Source organism: Merops nubicus, unplaced genomic scaffold (genome assembly GCF_000691845.1).
Source record: "Merops nubicus isolate BGI_N331 unplaced genomic scaffold, ASM69184v1 scaffold13586, whole genome shotgun sequence".
Lineage (NCBI taxonomy): Eukaryota > Metazoa > Chordata > Aves > Coraciiformes > Meropidae > Merops > Merops nubicus.
The window spans coordinates 143-25,682 of NW_008615686.1; the positions used below are offsets into that span (position 1 = coordinate 143).

At 39.7% G+C, this 25,540-nt stretch overlaps 1 protein-coding gene across 1 annotated transcript in view; it reads left to right on the forward strand.

Annotated features, from left to right (window-relative positions):
- Positions 1-8,092: 8,092 nt before the first annotated feature.
- Positions 8,093-25,540, forward strand: part of MTMR12 (myotubularin related protein 12) — a gene marked incomplete at its 5' end in the record, with an annotated part of 23,126 nt that continues 5,678 nt past the window's right edge. The window contains 10 exons of the mRNA XM_008942603.1: positions 8,093-8,147; positions 9,369-9,508; positions 11,280-11,352; positions 12,608-12,738; positions 13,382-13,475; positions 15,976-16,099; positions 16,542-16,616; positions 20,116-20,223; positions 22,366-22,490; positions 24,496-24,574. Of these exons, the coding sequence (XP_008940851.1) occupies positions 8,093-8,147; positions 9,369-9,508; positions 11,280-11,352; positions 12,608-12,738; positions 13,382-13,475; positions 15,976-16,099; positions 16,542-16,616; positions 20,116-20,223; positions 22,366-22,490; positions 24,496-24,574 (1,004 nt within the window). The remainder of the gene's footprint in view (positions 8,148-9,368; positions 9,509-11,279; positions 11,353-12,607; positions 12,739-13,381; positions 13,476-15,975; positions 16,100-16,541; positions 16,617-20,115; positions 20,224-22,365; positions 22,491-24,495; positions 24,575-25,540) is intronic.

A 25,540-nucleotide genomic window follows, 5' to 3' on the forward strand; every position in this document is an offset into this window, starting at 1 on the left:
TTTTCTGGTACTTCACTTAAGAATTGTTCTTTTTGTAAGCGGTGACCAGGCTGTCATTGTGACTGTGCAGCTTGTAAGGTGGGACTTTCCGAATGTGTTTCTCTTAATGTCGCGTAACCTCACTCCCCAGTGTGTCCTCTGTCTTTGTACACGCCTTGTTTTCAGTTCTGTCTCTGTAAAGCCCTGGGTCTCCAGTTTCCTTAACAGCTCGGTGTTGAACTCTTGGCTGTGTGTATCTTTCGTACTGTTCTTCCTGTTGTCCTTTCACTTATTTATTCAAACTTATGTTGGCAGTTCGATTGAAGCAGCTTTGGACTAGGTTTTTGGAGGCGATGTTGTTAGCAGATGATATTAGATCAGTGTTGTTATTAAGTATTCCTTCATTATTCCTGGTAAGCAGCTGTTTTCTGGGAAGAGCACTCTTGATGAAAACTAGCAGTTTGTAGTTCATGGTAATCTGTGTCGAACTTGTTCTTATTCTCTTGCGAGCTGAAGGAAGAGCATTTTGTCTGTTTTGCTGATTAGTATGGTTAGTCACTGATAGGACCTCAGAGAATCTGCTGGCTTTATTTTTCACTGAATCTGAACTAACAATGCAGAGTTGTTATGGCTGAAGTCAGCTGTGCTGTTTAAAGAGTGTCCTTATTTTCTGGTAGCAACTCTAGGGTGTTCTATGTTTTCAGCCCTGACTTGTAGTTTCATCAGTTTACTTCAAAAGTTTTCTATCTGCCTGGTATTTCCCAGTGCGAATGGGTGTAAATGATCGACACAAATATTTCTGGAGTCAGCAAACACATTTCTGTGTGCAGTCAGTCGTTCACCTTAGGAAGTACGTTGTACAAGTATACAAAAGTGTGTGCTTAAGGTACTGAATTGTGCAAAGGTAAGAACTTCACTTATTAGACTTACTGAAAGACGCTTCACTGTTTAAATGAGCAGGCTGGATGATTAAAGCGTCCTAGAAGTGGCTGGTTAGGAAGAGGTGCAAGTCAAATGTATGTAATGCAGTAATGTACCAAATCACGAAGTGTTTTAACTTCATTATAACTTCTGGTAATATGTAACTCTTCAAATATGATCCTGGTGGCTGCAGGATGAATAACAAAGGTATTTAAAATTAGAAGATGAAGCTCTTCATGAAACATCATGATGCATTAGAGTTTGCAGTCATTCACTCATTATGTATTCATACTGGTTTTAACCATTTCCTTTATCTAAGGCTCTTTTGGGATCTAGAAAAACCAGGTGGATTAAATATCCTAAAATAAGCAGAAGTGAGCATCTCTCAAGGAACTACATATTCTGAATGCATCTGAAGAAAATAACTTTCTGAACACATTTCCTGTACCTATTAAGTTTCATGTCGTTCAGTGTTTGAATTGGAGCTAGGTGGATAGAACAGCAGAAATACTTAATGCTGGCTGTGTGGAACGTGTCTTGGTCAAGTGGGACCTTTCCTTTCACCAAGGCAGTGTAACTCCCAGGTGCTTGGAGAAGAGTATGGTATGTTCAACAGGTGTGTTCAGTGTGATGCTTCCTGTGGTAGGCCCTGTCAAAAGGTGGGAAACAGCAGCTCAGTGACTTTGTCAGTGTGAGGTTTCATCTAAATAACATATGAGTTAATGGTAAACTTGTTGAACTTACAGAGCCTTGCCCTGAATCCATTTATATTTCTGACTTGCAGCAAGATTTTCTGTCAACCACTTTGCAACACAAAGCAATCTAGTAGTGTCTTCTGCTGACCACTTGCCCAGTGTAGAATGATATTATCATTAACAGGCAGACCAACAGCCAAACTCCTCCCTTTGCTACCACATCACACCCGCGACCCAAAGTGCTGGACAGCCCGAGGGAGAACAAGTCCATGCACTCGCCCACCACAGTGGATGTGAAGAAGGGAGTGAGCTGGGCAAGGAGCCAAGCTGTGGGCAATGGGAGCAGCCAGGCCACGAGCCTGGTTATAGAGTAGGGACCCAGAGACAGCTTCATGTCCTGGCCCTGCCACCCTGGGAACTCCACTTGCCATGAAGAGTCAGGAAGCCCTTCCCATAGCCAGAATGCCCACACAGCACATGCACTGTGTGGGCAGGCCTCCCAACCCCACTGCAAGCAGAGCCAGTTCTTGTGGAGGTGGCTTCTTGCCCTGCCTCCAAGTTAATGTGGGGGCACCTGGTGGTGGTCTCCTAACCAGTTCCCACCCCAGACTGGCCAGACCCTGGGTGAAAACCAGTCAGGAGGGTCTTTCTTGCCTGGTTGTGGACATCACCCGTATGCCAACCCTCATTCAGGGCGGGGGGTTTAAACACAAGCACTTCATAGTGTTATGCTGTAGTCCTTGCTTGCAACCTCTCAATTCTTTGAGTTTGTCCTTGTTTGCCTGGAAAATGGTGTGAGACCTTAAGCTGCTGCTCCCAGGGCAGGGAAGCCCTACGATAAGAAAATGTAACTGGCAGAGCTGAGTTTTGTTCTAGTCTGATCTTGTTTAGTCCATGCTCATATACCTGAGAGTCACTCTAGGTAATGTTCAGAAAAATGGTGAAGTTAGCTTTAAACTGCTTTTGGGGTTTGTTTGAATATGAAAAGTAACAGGAACTCTATTCATTCTAATATATAGCAAGCTGGAAGTAAGGAGCAAACAGAAAATCCTGTTTATTAAAGGAGCAGAAGTAAATTCTGCTTTGAAACCCCAGAATGTCTGGAAAAGCAGTGTTCTTGATGTCTGACTAAATATAACCCAGTTGTGCTCTGCTGTATGGAACCACAGATCAATCAGTGGTCTGTTGAGAGCGAGAACGTAGGATGTTGATATTAATGACACACTTCCCCTCAGGACAGACTTGGCTACCCTGCAGGAAGTAGGGTGAATACTGGGGTAGAAAGTCAATGTTTTGACATGCCTCATCTTAGACTAGGAATATTTGTCTATGGAGAGGTAGAAACAAGAACCAGTAAAGTACTTTATTAGTTCCAACTTAATATTTCAAAATTGAAAATATTTACAAGGCTCACAAGCTGGATCTTATCCTTTAAAATCTTAACTTGAATAAAAGTGTAGATATTAAACTTGATTTGAAGCTTAATATTAGTCTTTGTGTATTCTTAAAAGCTAAATCCTTCATTTTAATTCTTATAGCATGTTAATTTTTTGTATTGACCCTTAATCTTTAGAAGAGTTTGTTCTGCTTTGTGTTGCTGAAATCTAGAACAGCTTGGGTTGCTGCTGGGATTTGAGGGTAGCTTTCATACCTCTTGTTCTTTGTCTCTTGAGTCCTGCATTGCTGTTAGTTCATAACCAGTACAAATACTTGTTGGTTGTAAATATTTGTACAAATATTGTATGTTCTGTAGCGATCACTTTTATAACAGTGTGGCACTCCTAAATTGGAGTGATGGAATTCAAGGGTGGTGTAAGGAGTAGGAGTTAAAAAAGTGGACAGCTGGGCTCTGGACTGTCATGGGGAAAGCTGGGTGCTGAGGTCAGAGGAGATGGAAAGGACAATGCAAGGAAGGAGGAAAGGATAAAAGATGAAACGAACGTGGAAAACATGCACTATGATCTAATAGGCTGTTGGATAATGAAGCCATGAAAGGAAGGAAAACAACAAGCTGAAAACAGCCTCTAACTTCTTATTGAAGTATAGTAAGTATCTGCTCTGGATTGTATGGCACACAACATAGGAGTAGGCTTTTTTTGACCAAGAAACAGTCTTTCAGAAAATATGAAGTATGTATTGTGATTTATTTTTGAATACAAAGTATGTGCTGAGCATGTGCACAGGTATTTCCTCTTTTGCATGAAATACCAGTGGAAATGTTAAACAATTTTGTTTTATTTCATTCAGCAATATTGTATTCACATACTGTGGAGCATCACAATTAACTTGAAACTATTTCAATATACAGTTTAACTTGTGTGACTGATAAATGATAAATGTGTAGTTAAGAAATCTTGCTCAGCCTTCTGTTAGTTTTTCAGTGGAGTATAGCTAAATAAGAAAAAAACCCAAATGTTTACAGCAAGTTGTGATGTTGAGCTTCCCTGTGCAGAGACTACTTGTGGAAAACTAGGTAACCACTTAAAATACCCTGTGTTCTCACAGCACTACTCTGAGCTGTCAGCTTTGAAAGAATGTGTGTTTCAGACAGTGCTCTTGAAACCCTGGAAGTGATAAGTGCTTCCTTCATGACTTGAATCTAATGATGTTTTTCCCAGGATGCTTACTAAAAATCTTGTTTTTCATTACTGGAATAACCTTTAGCTAAAATGTCTGGCTACGGATAAATGGAAACATTGTATGGGGTGAGGTGGGTTCAGAGATCACTGTATATAATTTGCAGCAGCAGACTATATGCACAGCCTCTCTGTTGAGAGTGATGAGCAATGTCCAGTATCAGTCAAGTATATATATCTATTGAGGTATTTTGAAATACTGATTTTTAAGAAATCCAGATTATCTGACAAGATCTGGATTCTGGCATGCAGGGGATTATTTAATTTTTTACTGATTTTTCTATCCACAGTTGTCTGCCTACCTGTGGAGTGGGAGCTGTGAGATTGCTTTCACTTGTGGTGAGGCTGTAGGAGCCACAAAGAGCAAGAATCATTTAGGATCCCTCTTCAGTCCTGTTAGGACCCTGCTAATAGCATAACTTCTACTTGACCTTCCTGCCTTGAAATTGATCTTTCCTCATATGTGGTGGTTCTAGCATGCTTCAGCATTTGAAAAAGGCATGTCACCCCAGACAGACTTGGGGAATATATTTTAGCCCCTTTAAAGTATCTTTTTGAGATAGAGCTGAATGTAGTCCCTGGGTATTGCAACCTGTGCAGCTCCGTATACTTGAGTGAAGGCCAGGAAAAAGAGAGGAGATGAGCCTTTCCCTAAGAGGAACAGTTTCTCTGTTGTCTCCCCTCTGTTGGAACAGAGGATCTGCAGGGAGCATGCTGTCCCCTTTCCCTGACACTTCAGTTGAGAGCACTGTAAAACCAGGAAGTCTGTTTGGACTACGGAGGATGATCATTGTGAATTAGTATGCTGTGACATGTTGCCAGTCTGCAGTTTCGGTATGTTTTGCTACTCTATCAGTTATAACAGTACAAGGTGTTGCTGCATTGCCTACCACCATTTGATAGCCTGCATAAAGGAATGTAGTGCAAGGGAGGTGCACAGGTGAGAGATGTCCTTGAGAAGTTTCTATAACCCTGTGCAAAGTGAGGCCTTTGTTTCTATCATTTCTGATGAGTTAATTTTGATCAATAGCATGATGTCCGATAGGTATCTTAGTTATTCCTATGGTATTTAGTTACTCCTGGTAGTAAGATTTCCTGTGTTGTATCTTGAGTAAGAAGTGCCAAGATACTGGTTGGGGCATTCAGAACAGGGAAGCTGCAGATGAAGAAGTATCTATCTAGAGGTGTGTGGCTTCCAGTGGTCATGTATGGGAAGTGCTTGCATGCATAACTTCAACAGATGGTCAGAGGGTGAAGTTTCCTGAGGTCTGAGTGTATTTATTAGCTTGTGGAAAGGGACAGACTTGCTTCTGCTGCTTCCTTTTCTTTTGTTTCTGTGCTCATCTGACCCGTTGATGAGCCAGTTCTGCTAACAATAGGCAGTAACAACAAAACCAAATGTAGCACAAGTACAGACTTTCCAACTGTTGGTATGAACCAAATTACCTCACCGTGTAGATGAGCAAGCCCAGGAATAAAAGGGGTGGGCGGGTGAGTGTGAACTGTGTGACTGATGAAAGGGGTGTTGAGGAGCATGTACTTTAGTGTCAGCTCTTAAGTTAGTTATCTGTATTGCTCTAAAACTGAAACCAATTAGAAAAATAAAGTTGAAACAGAGTGGAGATGCTAGCTAAACTTAAGGGTTACTACACAACTTGCACTGACTCAGAATGAGTTAACAGCTTTTCTTCATAAAGATTTTTGCCTTCTCTCTTAAGAGGAAATAAAACATGTGACATTAGTAGAATTTAATGTATTTTAATATCCTCTGTTGGAAAATGAGTGCAGCAGCATGGATTCTTCAGCAATGTTTGTGGCTGGCATTCTAACTATCCCCAGTGCATATGTATGAAAACTGTCTTCAAAATATATCCCTGTAATAAAGTTAGAAATAAATGTTGACTTTCACATAGAACTCCTGTGGTGGCTCAGCGCTTGGGAGCTGTTTTATGTTACAGGAATTCTGCCTATTGTAAGCACTTCGGTGTCTGTGGGTTTTTGTCAACAGAGTAAAACTGGATTTTACAAGCTGATCTCAGTGTTTAACTGAGGTCTCTATTCTGGCATACTGCTATTTAATTAAAATTATAATTCCTTTCAGAAGATAACCAGTTTATCTTGTAACCAAAACCCAAACCACTTGCTCAAAATTATTTGCCTCGGTGATACCTGTTACAAGAGCTTCACTGCATTTTAGTAAATGGTTGTAACCTTAAAGAACTTCTTTGGGGCAAATTTTTCCTTTTTTTTTTCCCCTTAGTTCTGACCTGCCAGCACTGGCACAAGCTGATACTCATGGCAATAAGCACAAACACTGAGGCAATGTGTATTCATAAACGGTAGTTATTACGTGCCATAGGTCTCCCACAGCAGAAGTTACTGGAAAAGCACCCAGCTAGTATACTGCTTTACTGTTCTGTAGCAGCAACTGTTGGCACGTAGGTTGTGAGCAAACAGTGTTGCATTTATTTGCACACAAATAGTGGTAGTAGAAGGTGTAGCTATAAAGGCACTAGTAAAACCAAAGTTTAGCTTAGGAGTGCCAGTGGTGAAGAGACAACATCATGACACTGTCTGTAGTTCTTCTTTAAATGCAGCAGTGTTCAGCTTGAGCCATGTTCACATAGTAACTTATTTAGCTGACAAGTGTGAGCTTTGGTTAAAATTTACTTGTACAACATCTACAGGAAGTCAAGGGCAGCAAATTTTGTTTTCTGTGTTAGCTGCCAGCTCTAGTTACAGATTTCTTTCTTCACACCACCACCACTTTCATTTTATAAACTTTACCTCTTTTCAACCTGTCTTGAATGCCTCTGCTGTTCTCATGACATGGTTTCCTGGTGGTTTTAGTTTTGCAGTGCAGGTTTCAAGCTTTGTTTTGTTTCTTCTGTCTGTCGAAAGCCAAGTGTTTACATGAATGGCAAAGGGGGATTATTTTTATGCTCTCAGGAGCTTTTGTTTCTCTATATTTAATTCAGCAAAACTTATTACTTGTGTCTTCTTTTGACTGCTTGCCTTGATTTGCAATAGCTGACTCTGGATGCTGGTGACAGACTAAAATTAGCTTGCTTACTGCCGTGGCCCCCGAGGGGTTTCCAGTTAACTAGTAGTTCTCCAGGAAGATTCCAGTGCATGTGAAGTAGTTCAGACTCGGAGGAGGAAGTTCGGAACTGGCTGAGCAGGAAGGGTGTAGCATGTCCTCTAATCTTTCTGCTGGAGATGTTAGCTCAACTATCAGTGCCTCAAGGCTAGAATAAGTGATACTGAGAGTTTAATAGGTTAGTTTTGTGCAGTTGGTGTCCAAATTAAAAGATACCCTGAATCTGTGTTTATGTCTGAGCTCTGAGATTCTGAAATCCCTTTCCCTGTAATTTTGGTAGCACTGTTTAAGTAACTTGCATACTTGATCATAATACACACAGGAATATCAGAAACAGATAGTGAAGGATGAAGCTTGAAAAAACTGAAGGGTATATTAGAAACAAATATTGTATGTGCAAAAGCTTACGAATCAACTCTGGAAGATGATGTTGTAATATTAAGTTTATGCTTATCCATTTACACGTGTTGAGAGAATTTAAGTATTTATTGGTAGTGCTTTATTTCTGTCTGTTACTTGTGTAAGTAATGCATTTCCTTTTCTGTGCTCACAACTGGAACTGACCCTGTGAGTGTCAAACCACTGACAATTATTTAGCTGGTACACTACTGACCTTTAGTGGAAGGAGCACCTTGCAAACATATTGTCCTTAATTTAGAAACTTTTTTCATTAGTTTTAATTTGTCTCTTTGCTAGGAGTTGTTTACAGCATGTGTTGAAGGTACAAACTTTGCATAGTAGTAATTACTCTTTCTCTTTAGGAAATACACATAAAGGAACCTATAGAAAAGGAAGTAAATCTTCACTTATTACCAGGTAATTGTTGTATATTGTACTGTTAAATAATAAAAAATTATTAATGTAGACAATTTAAACATTCCCCTGTCTGCAGCAAGCACACATGTGACATCAGTGTTCCAAGCAGTAAAACAGAATTTGGTGTGACAACTCCCACAGATTGAAGTGTTTTAAGTATCTGTATCTGCGTGGGTTGTTGAAAACCTCTATTTTAAAAAAAAAAAGTAGTTTTTATAGAGTATAGTAACTTCAGGTGAGCTACATGTGGAGAACATTCTATATTTCAGTTTGCCATATTTCTTAAACTTGCGTGGGGTTTTTATGCTGGGGAACTGAAGACCAAAAGCTAGTGAAACTCACTTTCTGGTTGCTTTGCTTCTACTGTGAGTTACTCAGACCTTTTGATGCTTCATTCACTATTAGCATTGTTTTTGATTTACAATTATTTCTTTTTAAAATCCTTTCCGAGATCAGGAAAGACAATGTTACTAAGGTATTATACAAGTAAAAACTTAGAAGAAACTAGTATTGTTCTGTTGGCTTTTCTGTACCTTATATATTATGTTATATATGTTATAGGAAAGACCAGATGTCTGTTTGATAATAGTAATTAAAAAATGTTTTTACTTTCTTTAGCTTCAGGTTCAGTTTCTGCGAATTTTAAGATTAGAACTTTACTGACCATCATTTACACAAACTTGGATTTGAGAACTTTAAAATAGCCCTGGGACCTGTAGAATGAGCACCATCTCCAGTCAAAGATATGAAAAATTAACCATGAAGAGCATGTAATAATTAACTCAAATGTTTCAGCATTCTTAGAGTTTAGCAAAAAGGAAAATTGGAGCAGTTTTCAACCTCTTAAATGACTGTATAGACTATTCTTCAGTAGACTATGGGGTTTTTTTTCATACATGCTCATGTACTAGCTCTTTGCAACTCCATAACTGTTCTCCAGGCTCTTAGAGTATGCCGTGGTGTAAGTGCTGCTGGTCACAGGATGCTGAAACGTTTGCAGCTGAACAGTGTGCAGTCCGTTGTCAGTAACGCTAATCCGGAGGGCTCTCGGTGTACTGATTCCAGGGCTGTCTCCTAGGCTTTTTGTTTAACAATGATAGAATATATTCAGGCATATGGTTTGAGAAGCTGTTAGGAAGCTAATGCTGAGTTTAAGTTACTCCTGAAGTAATAAAATTGTAAATGTTAGCTATGTTGCAAGTCACTGTTTGTTTTACACAGGCGAACTGCTGCTTTGCGAGGCAAGCACGGTGTACAAGTACATACAAGAAGATGGGTTGTACCGTGGCACCTATGGGAAACTTGTGTGCACAAACTTCAAGATTGCTTTCCTCGATGATGATTCTGCTTCAGATGATAATGTAGGAAGACAAGTCTTCTAATTATGACCAGACAGACTCTGGAGACATAGAGTGTCTCTAACTAAATAATCATATCTTTCCCATACATAAGGATACAGAATGAATAGAGATTTATAAAATTTTAATGAGTGCTGACTAATTTTCATCAGTCTGCTTGGTCTGTGCAAACCCTTAAGCTCTAAAGTAAAAATGATGCAAGCTTGTATGTGGACACTTAAATTAGACATAGAAGACACAGTTATAAACTGAGTTGGTAGTTTTGTGAAGCTTACGTTAAAAGCATTAATTGTTTTGAAAATTAAATGAATAGTTTGTTTAAACCTGATTTCTGACTGCTTGTCTAGTAGCAATTGCAGAAGTGTTAATGTCGAACGTACCTCTAATGTTGCATGAAATCTGTCTGACTTTGGGCTACATCCACAGAACAGCCATTTCATGGCTGCAGAAGACTGAATTAGCTGATACTCAGTGGAAATACTCTAAATAATTCTTTGTGTGGCACAGTAAAGCTCTGAATTATTTCACTCAAAGTCAGGTGTTGACTGCGAAGATTTAAAAACATGGTACTATTGAGCTGGCAAACATCAAAAAGCTAAAAAGCCCTGAAATCTTAGAAATTAGTTGAATCTTTTTTCCCCCTTGCTTTAGGTGAAATGGTAATGCCACACCTCTCATGATGTACCTAGGCATCTGCAACAGTCTGGCATATTTAGGGGATAAAAGTGAAGGGGAGTCTAGTATATGGCTCTCAAGTGCAAGATGATCTTGACAGTGAAGAAGAACAGGAAGAATACTGTTTGGCACATGTTGATGTAGTTGGAAGTTTCTTTGGGTAATATTTGAAGGAGTTTACATGTTACACTAAGGCTTCTGCAGCCTAATATGCATTTTTTGACTTCCTGGAATTAACTGGGGCAAAGCTGCAGAGCACTTTCCACAGATCACGTGAGATCTATGGTGAAGTTGTTAGTGACCATGCTAACTTCTATTGCATTACTAACCTTAAATCTTGGGTTTACAACATGCAACCATATTTCTCTTAACAAAAGTTTGGTATTAGCTGCCTCATGCACAGTACTGCAGACCTGGAATTAACTTGAATGAGATTGTGTTCACAACTACTGCCATGCAAAATGTAATTTGCTGATGTAATGTACACCAACCTTCTGGTAATAATATTTAACATAGCAGTTTTTAACTGTCATATTGCTCATGTTGTTTTTAACTATGAACTCCTGGAATGATAAAAGTGAAGGGAGTGCTAGATCACCCCAGGTTTGTGAGAACAGCAGGTAATTGGGTTGTGTGTGCCTTCATTGACTCGGTGATAAGTCTGGCTGCTATGTTGGAATATTCTTGGGATACTTCTTTTAAGAGACTATTTCCTGCCAGGTTCCCATAGCAAGGTAACTTGTCATAAAAGGTCTTGGGTTACATCAAGTTACTCTATTTCCTGTTTACTGCAAGGGTTCTAGTTTGAAAAGTGACTGTCAGTGGAAATGCATGCTTTGAAGCTATCTGAAAATTTAAAACTTATCTGCATTTCAAGTATGGCTGAAACAAAACTGGATCTGCAGTTTATAAACTATGGCTGTGTAACCTGCATCTGTCTGTATTTCAGTAACTGTTGTTCAGTATACTGCCTTAAACAGCTTATAAGAATACGAAGTAATGCTGATATTAAAATATGTACTGAATACATATCCTTGACTTGTGAGAGAGAGCTATTGCTTAGTAGTGTGACATTTCTCAATTTTTTTTCATGTTCTAGGAGCCACAACTTAAGAATAAGATTGTAGGAGAAAATGACATAACCCTGCAGTGTGTAGATCAGATCTATGGAGGTAGGTCAGCTTTCTACTCTTGGTTTAACATACCTCACACTTCTAAGTGTCTTATAGTGCTGGTGCTCTTTGTACATGCACATCCCCTTCAGAAAACAGCTAGAGTTGTCACTTTGAAGACTATGATTGCATAGTCCAGAAAAAAGCAGCTGCAGTTGTGTTTAATGATGAAATGACAAATAAGAGATCTGTCAGAACCCAATCTTATCCCTCAACCTTATCAAAGCTACACTTTGGTTAATTACCTTGCTGGGACAGACAGAACACATCTTTCAAAATGCCATAATGCAAAGCAAAGAGTGTACTGTGAAAAGTCTCTGATTAAGGCCGATGCATGAGGTTCATCCTGTGTATCAACTCTTCCTATAAATACAAAGATTCTTTTCATTTGAGCATAAGCACTGCAGAGTAGTACAGGTGCCAAATTTCCAAACAGTACCTTTTGTTTGTCTAAAGAAACTTGGGTTTATGAGGTTCATGATGTCTTCAAATATAAAAAGAGATAGAAAATTACATTTTAATTTACAAGTAAATCAATGAGTATCTTGCAGCAGGGCTTACATGTGTGCCTGTATTGCTAAAAAAGGTAAATGAGAATGGAGCTGGTAATTTCTAAGTAGTGGGGAAGGCTACAGGGAGAATCTTGACCTTGGACTAGTGTTTGAGTATTCAGAGTGTTTATGAATGGTCGTGTGGGTTCATGAAGGAATGGACTAGGGGGCGAATAGTGGAATCTGGTTGTGAGACCCTCTTTAGTTTCATATGAAATGGTCTGGCTGGCAGCACTTGAAGTTGTGAAAAGATGGATCCTTAAACACAGGTGAACAAAGAGCTCTCTTGAGGACTTCATGGTAGTTAAACTATATAGATATATAATTTTTTTTATCAATTCAGAATGATCTCAGTTGTTTGGGGACTTTCCCATGGGCAAAAGAAGTAAATTATGTTCTTACTGCATCTCAGAACTTGATGTTTGCTATGCAGTCAGAATGTGAACAGAAATAATCACTGAGCAGCTGGTTTGCTGCAAGTTCATTTTCAACCTCGAAGGAAGTAGTTTAAGTGGGTTTAAAAAAAAGTTGAGTATATTAGCAGAAGAGCTTGCCAGTCTGTGTTGCAGGATGCTTATGTTTAAATTGCTAAAACTTGGGCTTCAGTGAGTTTCTTGAGAATTTTGAAAAGTCAGACAGGGATAGTTTTATCAACAGATAGCAAAGTTAATTTTACTGCTTACTCATACTTTTAAATTTTGCAGTTTTTGATGAGAAGAAGAAACTTCTAACTGGACAACTGAAAAAATACCCAGAGAAGCTAATTATCTATTGTAAAGACCTTAGAGTATTTAATTTCTGTCTGATATACACAAAAGAAGAGGAAGTGAAAAGAGTAAGTATAGTAACTTAATTTGTTATTCTTTTTTAAACTTAGGCTTGGGTATTTGGTTATGGGGATGAGGTAAGGATGGCATTCACTCTGAGAGACCCCTTAAACTTAGTAGTTTTCTAATCATTTCCAGTTGAGCAAGTAGAAACTGATTTCTAGCTAACCTTGTTCATTAAACATGGTTCTATATAGCAGTTAAGAAAAACAGATGCAGTGGTTCTTTGAAAATAAAAATAGACCTTTAGACTATTACATGAAATTACCTTCAGCTGGGGTAAACCTGTAAAACTGTTCCATTTGTGATACATAATATTACAGTTTATACTTCAGCCTTTTTCACTGGAAAGCAGTTACTTTCCTGATAACTTGAGTTCTTTTGGTGGGTTAATCTGAACTCCAAACTAGGTGTCTACTACCTTTATTTAAATAATAAGAGTCATTCTGGAAGTTGAACATGTGTAATATTTCTCTTTAAGCCAAACTGGCACAGTGTCTTGCAGAGAGTGGAGAAGTCAGTTTTCAGCTGTTGGGGGTAGAACCCATTGAACAGTTTTGTTTAAAACCTGGGAGAAGAGGGGTTAAAAAACCCACATTTTTTGCACTGACATTTTCAGTCTCTGGGTGTTAATTTTTGGTCCTTTCCTAGATCGTCAGTGGTATAGTTCACCATAGCCAGACTCCTAAGCTGCTTAAACGCTTGTTTCTATTCTCTTATGCATCAGCTGCCCCAAACAACACAGGTAATTGTTTTTCTGGTTTTGGTTTGTATTTGTTGCATATTTGTTCATTCTTTGAGTAGTCTGGGATGCTTAGTAGCTGAGTTTGTGCCCAGCATATGACTCTACCCTGCTGGTAGAGAGCCTCAAGATTAATTTTCTTGCTTGTTAGACATTGTTAGGCTTGTTGTTAAAACACTCTGAATTGTCTACTGTTAGTTTCTGTGTCCTTCAGCATAGCTGCACAGAAATTTTCCAAGCAAGAGTAGGATCACTGTATTGAAAGCTTACTTTGATCAATATGTGCAAATGCTTTTCATGTGCTTCTGGACTAGAGTGCTCTCATCTAGAAAATATTTTGCTTATTTTATCAATATGTTGTTTTTCTTCTGTACTATTGCAGTGAACCAAACTTCCTGCTCTTAATTCTTAAGCTACTACATTTTTGGTGGCATCTGACAGAAAGTATTTCCCTTTTTGCTCTTTATTTGCAAATTATCTGCTTCTCCAAGGCAACTGCAAAAAAAAGCATAAGTTTGCATAGCAAGATCCCACTAGACATCTGACTTCCTCTAAGTTAGCACTTTTATATAATATCTTTCCACCTGATCAAACTTGGCTGAATAATACAGTAAGCTGCAAAATTCAAGAAAAAGTTATCAGTGCACTTCCTAGCATTTCATAGTTCAGAGTTCAACTGAAGTAAATGTTTTGAACGAGGACCCTTATTCTTAGTGCTCCAGGAGCACCTATTTCTTTCACAGAGGAAAGTTTTGATGTATCCTGAGTATTAAGCGGATGCTTATCAAAATATATCAAGGAATACAGAATCATTGAGGTTTGAAGAAACCTCTGGACATCATCTGATCATGTTCCTGTCCATCTGTCCCTGTTTAGAATAGGATTAAGTACAGTAAGCTTGCAAGGGCCATGTCTAGTTGAATTTTGAATCTCTTCACGGACTGAGGCTCCACAACTTTTCTGGGCTGTCTGTTTCATTATTTGACTGTCCTTATAATAAAAAAAAAAAAAATTACGTTTAAATGAGACTTGCTGTAGTTCAGCTTGTGTGCGCTGCCTTTTGTCATGTCACTGGGTATCACTGAGTTTAGATGCAGTTTTTTTACTTTCCTGTCTACTGGAAAGATTTCTTGTCCCTCTGTGTGCCTACCTAAGCCTCCTTTTCTCCAACCTGAATGATCCCAGTTCTTAGTTTCTCCTTATATCAGGTACTTTAAGATCTTTAATGATCTTAATGGGCCTTCACTGGACTTTGTCCAGCAAGCCCGTGCTTGTCTTGTACAGAGGAGCCCAGCACGAGACATGACACTGCAGGCATGTCCTTGCCAGTGCTGAGCTGAGAAGAGCAATCACCTCATCAGCCTGTAGGCAATAGGTTTCCTAATGCAGCCCAATAATATGTTGGTTACCTTTGCTGCAAGAGCACATTGTTGGCTTGGGTAGTTCCTGTAGGCTTAGTCTGTAACTGGTGTTCAGCTTGGACTACAAGTATCAGAGAGATTGTAAGCTTTTCCAAGTGGAGGCTAAGCAAATGTGGGACAAGTTGAGTCTTCATAGCAATGTTAAAGTGTTGTGCCAGAATTCTTTCATACTTTCATAATGTATTCAATAATAAATGCCTTGGTCTCATTCGTTATGACATTGTTACTGGACAAACCAGATAGACTTTAGAAACTGTCTTTTATGCCTCCTTATAGCCTGATACTCTTAAGATTTTAACTTGTCCCCTAGATGTCAATAATAATATACTGTTTCCAGCTGTAAATTTTTCATCTTGCTTATCTTCTTACAGTGGAAAGTTTCAACTTGCCATTGTATCTTCCATGGAAATTCTAGCTCTGGTAATTCAGCGTTTGCTGACATTTGTGGGATACTTAGTTATGATGGGTGCCTAAAACAGTTGGCCTTACTCCATAAATTATATGGTTATAATCTGAGGCTAAATCAACCTGCTGTCATAACTGTTGCTGAGGTGACTAAAGAGAAATACAGAAGTTCTCAGCTGAAATGATTTGGACTGAATTGTTGAAATCAATTTTCTGCTCGTATCAAGTGCCTGAAATGTTCTGTTCAGTACAAAAGTCCTGTCCATGATAGAAGAATGAACTTTAACTGAAATGCAGTATGTGAATTGCAGATAGGCTTTTGGTATGATTATTCATTCTACATTTAAGCCTGTTTTACTAGATGCCAGGCAACTGCACTAGTATATAATGACATTTGCTGCACAGCATCCTGGGTTTTAGGCTGGGTGTAAGGACAGCCTTGGCTGCCTGGGTAGTTTCTGTAGGAGGACGTAGTAGCACATCTGCTGTCATACATTGCTTGAAGAAGAGACGGAAGCAGTGTTCTGTCCTAAGGTACTTTATCTTTGACTGGAGGCTTTCTGTACGTAGCAGATGGTGTGTGCTTACCTTAATGAAAACTAACTACTTGATTCAGGAATGCTTTCATGTTAGAGTTCCTAATAGATTTCAAAGTTAACATTATTGATGTCTGACAGATGGAAGAAACCAAACTATGATGTTTGAAACGCTTGAGGACTGGCGTGATGAGTTGGAGCGGACCAAAGGGAATGTGAAATACAAAGTAGTGACTACCAATGCAGGCTACAGAGTCTCTGAAAAGTAAGCTTGCCCTGCTTAATAGTGAACTTTAGTTACATGTCTCAAAGGTCTGCAGAAAATCAGTGCTACCTTTGCTTAGCATGGTACAGTAGTTTGGGTGGGTTTTTTTGGTCTTAGGACCTGGTGGTCTTAACAATCAGTCCTGGATGTTACAGTTAAATGTAGGACGTGATTACAGCCTTGGAAGGGCAGGGGAATGTTGCAGTAAAAATAATGAAGAGCTCAAGATTGGAAGAAAATACCCAAATTATACCTGAATATAAAGGGAGAGTGTTGAGGACAATATAATTATCTAGTAGGAAAGTTTACTGTAGCAGTAAGAATGAATAAATCCTGAGCATATGGGCTAGAACACTCACAATCATTAAAAGGAGCTTGGAAATTGTTCTTTTTCAGTTTTAAAGTGCAAGAAACTTTTTTTTATTGTTGTTTGTTGTCTTAGGCTGCCTTTGTATTTTGTTGTTCCTATATGCGTTTCTGAAGAGAGTATCTTGAAGTATGAAGGTAGAGGCATTCCAAAAAACTGTAAGTATATATGCATGGCTGAGAATAAGAAATCTTATGTGAAGATAAAATTTCAACTAACTTTTCAACTTGTTTTTAACAGCTCAAACATATGCCTTATATCATCTACAGCAGGGGAAACAGATTCTGGAAAAAGTGCTCAGAGTATTGTGTTTCCTTACACAGTGTAAAGCAAAATATATACGTATGATTCACAGACAGTTTACTTGTATCAGCTGTCTTATGTTCTGTAGCCTACATATACTACTGGTCTATCCATCAGCCTGTTTTTCATGGCATTGAGTACTGACTGGCATTTAGCTGGGGCAGGATGTAGGGTTTGAAATTCCATGCATGTACAGTTACAGCTGAGTACCTCCAGTTACCCAGTTTGGGTGCTGGTAAGTATTTGGCTCTGATGGTGTGACATTTTTACAAAGCCAGGTAGCCTAGCTGGAAAAACTAGTTCTACCAGTTTCAAGAGAAAATGAAGTTAAAGAGACTGATTTGCACCCTGTAGCAAGCTGGCTTTGGCTTTCTACCTCCTCTAGAACTTAAGAACCGGTAAGACAGAGCACATAGAAACGAGGAGCAAAGTAACCTCAACAGCTGTCCATCAAATTGGAAACACATAGAATGGCTTAGGTTGGAAGCTACCCTGGAGATCATCTAATCCAGCTTCCCTGCCATGGCCAGGGATGCCTCTCAGCTAGACTAGGTTGCTCAAGGCTTTAAACACCTCCAGGGAGAGGGCATCCACAACCTCTGGGCAGTTTATTCCAGAGACTCACCATGCTTACGCTGAAGAATTTCTTCCCAAGATCTAGTCTAACCCTACTCTCCTTCAGTTTAAAACCATTTCCCCATGTCCTGTCACTGCACACTCTTGTGAAGAGTCACTCTCCACCCTTCCTGTAGCTTCACTTTAGGTATTGGAAGGCAGTTATAAGGTTCCCCCCGACTTTCTCTTCTCCAGGCTGAACAATCCCAGTGCCCTTGGCCTGTCCTCATAGCAAGAGATGCTCCAGCCCCTGGATGATCTTTATGGCCCTCCTCTGGACTCACTCCAACAGATCTATGGCCCTTTTATGGTGGGGATACTAGAAGTGGACACAGTATTTGAGGTGGGGTCTCACAAGAGCAGAGTAAAGAGGGAGAATCATCTGTCTTGATCTGCTGGCCACACTTCTCTTGATGCATCTCAGGATGTGGTTCACCTTCTGGGCTGCATGAGCACACCTCCAGCTCATGTTGAGCTTCTTGTCAGTTCGTGTTCATTTCACTGTCTTAAATTGACCAGTCCATAGAAAAAGTAGTTCTGTACTGTCCTGCCTAGTTTGTCTTTGCATATTGTGAAGTTCAAAATAGTTTAGTTCACTTTTTGTCAAGTCAACAAAAAAATTATAGTGGCATTTCCATGGAAACAAGTGTGGGTTTTTTTAATTATATCTGTCGTTTGTAGAATCATAGAATAGTTTGGGTTGAAAGGGACCTCTAAAGGTCATCTAGTGGTAATACCTCCTGCAGTGAGCAGGGACATCAACTAGATCAGGGTGCTCAGAGCCCTGTCCAGCCTGACTTTGAATGTTTCCAGGGATGGGGCATTTGCCACCTCTCTGGGCAACCTACTTTAGTTTCACCACCCTCACCGTAAAAAACTTATTCTTTATATCTAGCCCTCTTTTAGTTTACAACTATTACCCTGTGCCCTGTTGCTGCAGGCCATATTAAAAGTCTGTCCCCATCTTTCTTAGAAGCTGCCTTTAAGTATGGGAAGGCCACAATGAGGTCTCTCTGGAGCCTTCTCTTCTCCAGGCTAAAAACCCCTGCTGTCTCAGCGTGCCCTCGTAAGGGAGGTGCTCCAGTCTTCTCATCATTTTTTGTGGCCTGTCTATGGACCTGCTCCAAAAAGCCAGTGTCTTCTTGTGCTGAGGACTCCAGAGCTGGACATAGCCCTGCAGGTGGGGTCTCATGCAGAGCAGAGAGGCAGAGTTGCCTCCCTTCACCTGCTAGTCATGCTGCCTTCGGCTTTTGATGCAGCTCAGGGTATGTTTGGCCTTCTGGGCTGCAATTGCACATTGCTGGGTCATTTCCTACCTTTCATCCACTGACTCTCCTAAGTCCCTCTCTGCAGGGCTGCTCTCAATCCCCACTCATCCCTCGGTCTATATAATACTGGGGATTGGCCTGACCCAGGTGCAGGACCTTGCCTGAGCTTCGCCTGGGCCCACTCCTCAAGCTTGTCTGGGTCCCTCTGGATGGCATCCCATCCCTCAGGTGTCCGCCAAACTACTCAGCTTACTGTCATCAGCAAACATGCTGAGGGTGCCCTTGATCCAGCTGTCTGTTGTTGGTGGAGATACTAAACTTGCACTGGTCCCAGTGTGGACACCTGACAGACAGCACTTGTAACTGATGTCCATCTGGATATTGAGCCACTGACCACTACCCTCTCGATATGACTAACCAATTCCTCATCCACCAAATAGTGGATCACCCTCTCTCTCCAGTTTAGGGAGCAGGATGTTGTGTGGGACCATGTTAAAGGCCTTACATAAGTCCAGATAGATTAAATCCGTAGCTCTTACCTTATCCACTGTTCAGAGGCCCTGTAGAACTCTTCTCATTATTTCCAAATTCTTCTTGGGAAGCTAGTGTCAGAATAGCTTGACCACATTAAATCAGTTTGAGGTGGTAGTGGAAGGACTATATAGAATTTTTTTCTCCACTCTCAGTGATTGCGGGACTTCTGCATCCTTTGGAGGTGTACCTCTTGGCTGGTATAAATTGGTAGCAGCTTTAACTTCCTGAAATGACCTGTTTAATATTCCGGACAGAGACTTTGAAACTGGGAGTCAGAATTGAGTTCAAAAGTCAACTTGAGAGCAAACCTCAAGTAGTAGGTCTGAGTCAAGAAATTATGTGTTAAGGGAAGTAAGACTTGAGGACTGACCTACTACAAGGAATACCTGTAACTATGCAATCTGATTTAGTTGTGGAGTATTTGTTTAATATCTTTTTTCATATGCTTAGATGACCCCTTACGTGTAGCTCACTTGGAAAGGCATGACAGTATCTACTGTGAGTTATCTCAATGCTGAATTGTAAGAAAAACACTACTCTGTGTGGGGAAACATGTGGCTGATCTATGAGTTATTTACAAGTCTTGTCTTGCTGTGGCATATCTTCCAACATAATTTGGCCATAGACATTTTGATTTTTTTTTTTTTACCTATGAGGGTGGTTGAGAAAGTAATGTTTTGATATAATCTGACATTTTGTTTCCTTGTGCCTGTGTAAAGCTTAAATTGAAACTTGAGGGGGTGACAGTGTATTGAGGCATGCAGCTTTTGTGCACGTGTGTCAGTTTGATTCTACTGATGGGTTTATTGAATACAACAAAAATTCAATGAAGCACAGCTTATAGAAAATTTCTTATAACTGTTCTGCCACTTAAATACTTGTATGGGACAGCTTACCAACTTTTATCATCTGGTAAATGTCTTTCTGCAGATTTGGTGTTGGTCTTGCCATAATGGTGCTGCTCTTCTCAAAATGTCTGCATTTCCCAAAGAACAGGATGACAGCACTTCACAAACACAAAAAGCCTTCTTGGATGGGTCAGTAATAGCTATTCTGTCCACAACACTTTGCTTGGTATGGACCTTGCTTCTCTTTTTCCATATATGCTATACCTTTAAGCTTGCACGCATCAGGAAACAAGTCTGAGATCTGAAATTAGTTTTCTGTAGTGGAGTGGGTTTAAGCCCCTGGCCTAACAGCGTTGGTCAGTTGTGCAGGACTGTGACCTCACTGAAGGCTTTTTCGTGGCAGTACAGGTATCAGTCAGATGAATCTCTGTAAAGACTGTGGTATGTTACAAGATAAAGCAGCACCAAAGCCTGTAGGTCTGAAGCACAGTTGAAGTGTCCTTAGCTAATGGGCTCAATTGTATTTGTAAGAAAAATCTAAATGCCATCTCTAAAAACTATATTTGCAAGCAGAGTTTCAAATCGCTCTGAACTCTGCAGTCTTCTGAGAGCTAAGTATTCTTAATAACTTTATCTAAAGTTACTAAAGTAACTGAGACAATCTAGAAGTTCTCTACTACTGCTTTCAGATGTGATGCCACAGAGCACTTTTGTTTCAGCTGAGACAGTGAGCTGGATTTGCTCAGCAGTCTGAAAAATGCCAAAGTTAACATGAGGGGAAGAGCACAGCTGCCTGGCTGAGAGTGACAGCAATGACTTGTTGCTCTTTTTTTTTTTTTTTTTTTCCCTGACTCTTTTTTAACCTGCTGCATGTCCTGCAGAGAAATTCTTAGTTGCAGTCTGTTAGCTCAAGCTAGTATGTACAGTCTCTGCTGCTTTGCTACATGCTCCTTGCTCCTCATAGATGGAGAACTTGTTAATCACACAGAACTAGCAGAAAATAGCTTGACTAGGCTTATAAATCCTCTTTTGTTTATAAAATTAGTTATACTTGCATGGGAAGGGCTTTTGACCCTTCCTGCAGATTGTCTAATGATTCTTCCCTGAACTGGGAATGTTTACGTGACTCTTTTAATGCTGTTTCATAATGCGAAAGTAAGTAAAACTAGCAGTGAGCTGGAACGAGGTATCAGCTGGTATTTTGATCCCTTGTCTGGGGCCATTGCCCTATTGCTGGTTTTCTTTGCTGTGGAGGTACTGGTGGTTAACCACTAATATCTAAAAATACATCTAGAGATTGTCCATAAGGGTGTGTCAACACACTGTTGCAGTAGTCTGAATTCAAGCACACAGCAGATGTTTACAATTAACAGCTTCCTTTATTGAAAAAGCTGTTCAGAGCCAGATGTTCTAGCATGAATTGTTTACTTCAATTTGGAAAAAGTATTGTAATTGACAAATGATTGCTTTCCCTGAATTGTCTTACCTGGTGCATCTTCCAGTAGGTTTAGTAACCTGCTTTTCTGATGTGGATGCCTGTAGTTCTCATTTAAAGCAGGCTTCTGTGCTACAACATAAAGGAAACAAAATACTCTGTGCTGTCTGGATAAGTGCCTGCAAGGCTTCAGTTCTGAAGTATGAGCTAGAGCACCTTTTCCCAAATCTTGACAACAGAGGTATTTACTAAGCTGATGTTCATCTGAGCTCTGGAGCTTGAATGAGAGGGGATATTCTGGGTCCAAACCAAAGCTTTGTCTGGCTTGGTATTTCTTCCTCTTCTCAGGGGAAAAAAGTAGCAGATAACGTAGGGAAGCACAAGGCAGGTATAATGTCTTGAGTCCAAATTGTTTCTTCTTTCTTCTAATGTTTTGTTAGCTGACCTGGCAGCTAGGTATCAGAATGTAATTTGGTTGGTAAAAGTCTAGAAAAGTTGTCTGGGAGGCTTTGATGTTTCTATCCATCTCTTCTTTCTAGATTCACCTCTAAATAGTCTGCTAGTAGGGTAGTTTTGGTGTCTCGTGAAGACAATACTAAAGAAGCAATAGTAAAAATTGGCTAATTCTCATAATATGAACAACTCCACAAATATGCTCAAGTATAATTTTATTGCTATAACAGTTGGAAGCAGCAAAACTTGCCATATGCTTGTAGGCAAGTCGCTAGCTTGCAATTAAAAATGCATGGAGGATATTAGCAGTTGAGGGTGTGTATCTTTCAGTATTACAGCTGTCTCCCAAACCGTGCCTATTAACTTTGTGTTCAGTGATAATAGTTGGTACATTATTTGACTCCTAAAGCAGAAGGCTTTAACATCTTGATGATTTCATTTAGAATCTTTAAGACAATTAGCAAACCTCCCTATGAACTCCTGAAGGTGGATGACTTGTCAAGCAGCCTTCCATCTCTGCAAGATATCCAGACTGCATACACAAGATTTAAACAGCTGTTTTTGATAGGTAAGTCAAACTAGTCTTTTTGTCTCTAAAGTGACTGAGATGCACAGCACAACAATGCTGTTTCGTGTTTGATAAATGTAGTTCTTGTCTTGACTGGTGTCTTGCTTTTGGCAATGGCTAAAGGCAGGATTTTGAATATGTAACTGAAGTCTGTGCTTTTGACTGGCATGTTAACAAATGTTTGTACTTCTTTGACTTCTTGATAAGGAGTCACAGTATCTGAAAATTACTTTTAAAGAGAATGAGTATGGAGTTTAAATGCCAATTGGAATACACTGTGTGGACTGAAATTTATAGGAGATATTTTGTTTAATCTTCTGTGATCTACTGAAATTGAACATTAAGTGTTAACCTTTTAAGCCTTTGTACTGTGTCAAGAGTTGAGTCTAAATGCTTGCTAATTTTTGCCCAAGCTTTTGTTGCAAACTAGTCACATTTCCAAACATAGGAAGCGTGAGCTTGCTTAAAATTCTGTCACTCTGCCTGTTGTGCTAAACATGACTACTATAAATAGTAAGTCCACTTAAAAGGAGTAAAAATGGGAGGCATGTGAAAGTATAATCTAGGCTTTCAGACTTCTTTCTGTGACTCTTAATGACTCTGCTGTCATGAAACAGTACTTTGACCTCATCTCTTGGCATACAAAAAGCTCCACACCACCCTGTCAACTGTGCAGTGTGCCATTGGGCCACTCTACAAGGAAATGAGTAAATGTAATAACCTCTGTCTGGTGAAATGCTGAACTCTGGGGCAGTTCCCCTATGGCTATTGATGTTGGGCATAACTGAAGTGATCATCATTGAGGAACTGCATATTTGAAGTGAATTTTAAGAGATCGATAGAAAAGATTGCAGAAAACTCTAATGTGAACAGAACTGACTAGGGAGCTTTGAAGGTGCATTCTAACACTTCTGTGGAGAACTAGTTTTTATGGCCAGGATGAAGTGAGTTGGGGAAAGAAAGCTGGTTTTGTTGCTTTTGTTTGTTTAAGTGTGGACTGAACAAAGCAAGGGGCAGGAGAAGGTATGGAGGAAGAACAGCTACAGAAACTAAATAGAGACATGCCTGTGCACTTCAGGGTCATAGATGCAAGCTGCAGAAAACAAGACAGAAGTAATGTGTTGGAGTTAAACATTGGAAGCATATGGAGAATTTTTGGAATGTGAAAAGTTATTCAGAAACATGAACTGAAGCTATTGGGGAAGGGGGGGAAGTGTGATGTGTCTCTTTTTTTTTCTCAACTGTTGTAGACTTGGGCTTTAAGGTTTCTGTCTTATGCAAGAAGGGTAATGTGTTCTGCTTTTAATTGACCATATCAGCTTGTGAGAGCTTTCCAATTTCTGGATACTGGCTTTGATAGCAGTAAGAGCAGTAGAGATTTAAGTTGCATTAAAAAAGCTACAAAAAGACTAGTGAAATTCATAAGAGTTTAATGACTGTGTTATTGTATGTGGCCTCTTGGTTTATCTTAGCTATTTTCTTCCTGATATATTATAATGCCTCTTCAGTTGCAGTGAACCCTGCTTAAAACCTGTTTCAGGTAGTCTTAACATTCCTTAGATTTGTGCCACCTTCTCCTAAAACCAATTTCTGTTCCTGGTTCTGACAGTAATGACTTTCAAGATCCAGCCTCCTTATATTAAGCTTTATGTAGAACATACTTCAGAGTCAAGGTGACTGGAACTTGGAAGAACCATCGCCTCTGATAAAACTTCTCCTCTTTTCCATGCTGTCAACAGATTTATTTACTTGGTTTGGTTGCTATGAACCTACAGAAACTTTTTTTGAAAGGCAATGGTGTTATAAAACTTAACTGCTGTTTGCAGGACTACCTCACTTCCTCATTCAGTTCTAGGGTGTTGACTGTAATGGTGGCTAGGATTTACTGACTCCCTAGTTGTTGTTTAACAGTTCATAACTCAAGAGTAGTACCACGAGTGACTGTTAATTAGCACTACATATATGCGAACAAACCAGTTTCTGGTGTGTGTGTGTTTTTTTTCAGATAACAGTGCAGACTTCTGGGCAACTGATGTGAAATGGTTCTCATTACTAGAGAGCACAAACTGGCTAGAGATAATCAGGTTTGCTATATCTGTAACTTTCTGGGTTTCAAATTGTTGTTAAATGCATTTGTAGTGGGTTTCCTAGCTAGTTTCTTGAAATACAACAACATTCTTCATTTCCAGTAGGAAAGAAAATTAAGACAGATTTATGGCCCCCTTTCTTATTTCTGCAATTCAGGATGGTGTTTTTTTAGTGCAGGCTTGTGTGAAGCCTCCCACATTAAAGGATGTGTGAAGCCACAGATCATTCCAGTTACAACTCTTCCAGCAAACCTGTTAAAACTACAGATCCAGTAACTTCCTTCCTGTACTTAGTCACGTTTTTTCCAAACTGAAGAGTCCTGTTTGTTTCTTGCATGAAACCTATTCCGTGTCTCTGACTAGCCTTGCCCTTCTTCTCTGTACTCTCTACTTCTGTAATATCCTTTAGGACGGGATGAACTGCAGTATTCAAGATGTTAGCCCACCAAAGATTTATAAAATGACAGTTGTTCTCAGTTTTGTCCCCTTCCTCTCCTGATTGTTCCTCAAGTTCTTTTTTCTTCTCTCAGCAGTCCACAGTGAGTAAGTGTTGGAATGGTGTTGGCTAATTTAAGGCTTGTTGTAGTGGAATGTTGAGGGGTTTTGTTTTCAGTGTTACTTTGCGCTAGCTCTATTGTCTGCTAATTTATTCTGTGATCAGCTTGTTAACCTTGAAGTGCTTCTGCAGTCACCTTCAGTTCTTTCCAGTCTTAGTAACAATCAATAAATATTGATCATTCTTCATTCCCTAATCCAGAATTTAAAGATGCGTTGAACATCAGGTTCTAGTGGAGGGCACATGTTGAGAAATGCATTGACGTAACCAATCGTCACAAGTAGTTTAAATAAATGCCAGCCCAAGTTTCTGTCCTTATGTTATTTTGTGACTGGTCATTTCCATACCTGGATCCAGTTGCCTCCTGGATCAGCCTGCTCTTGGCTCTTGCAGTTAGTAGGAATGCC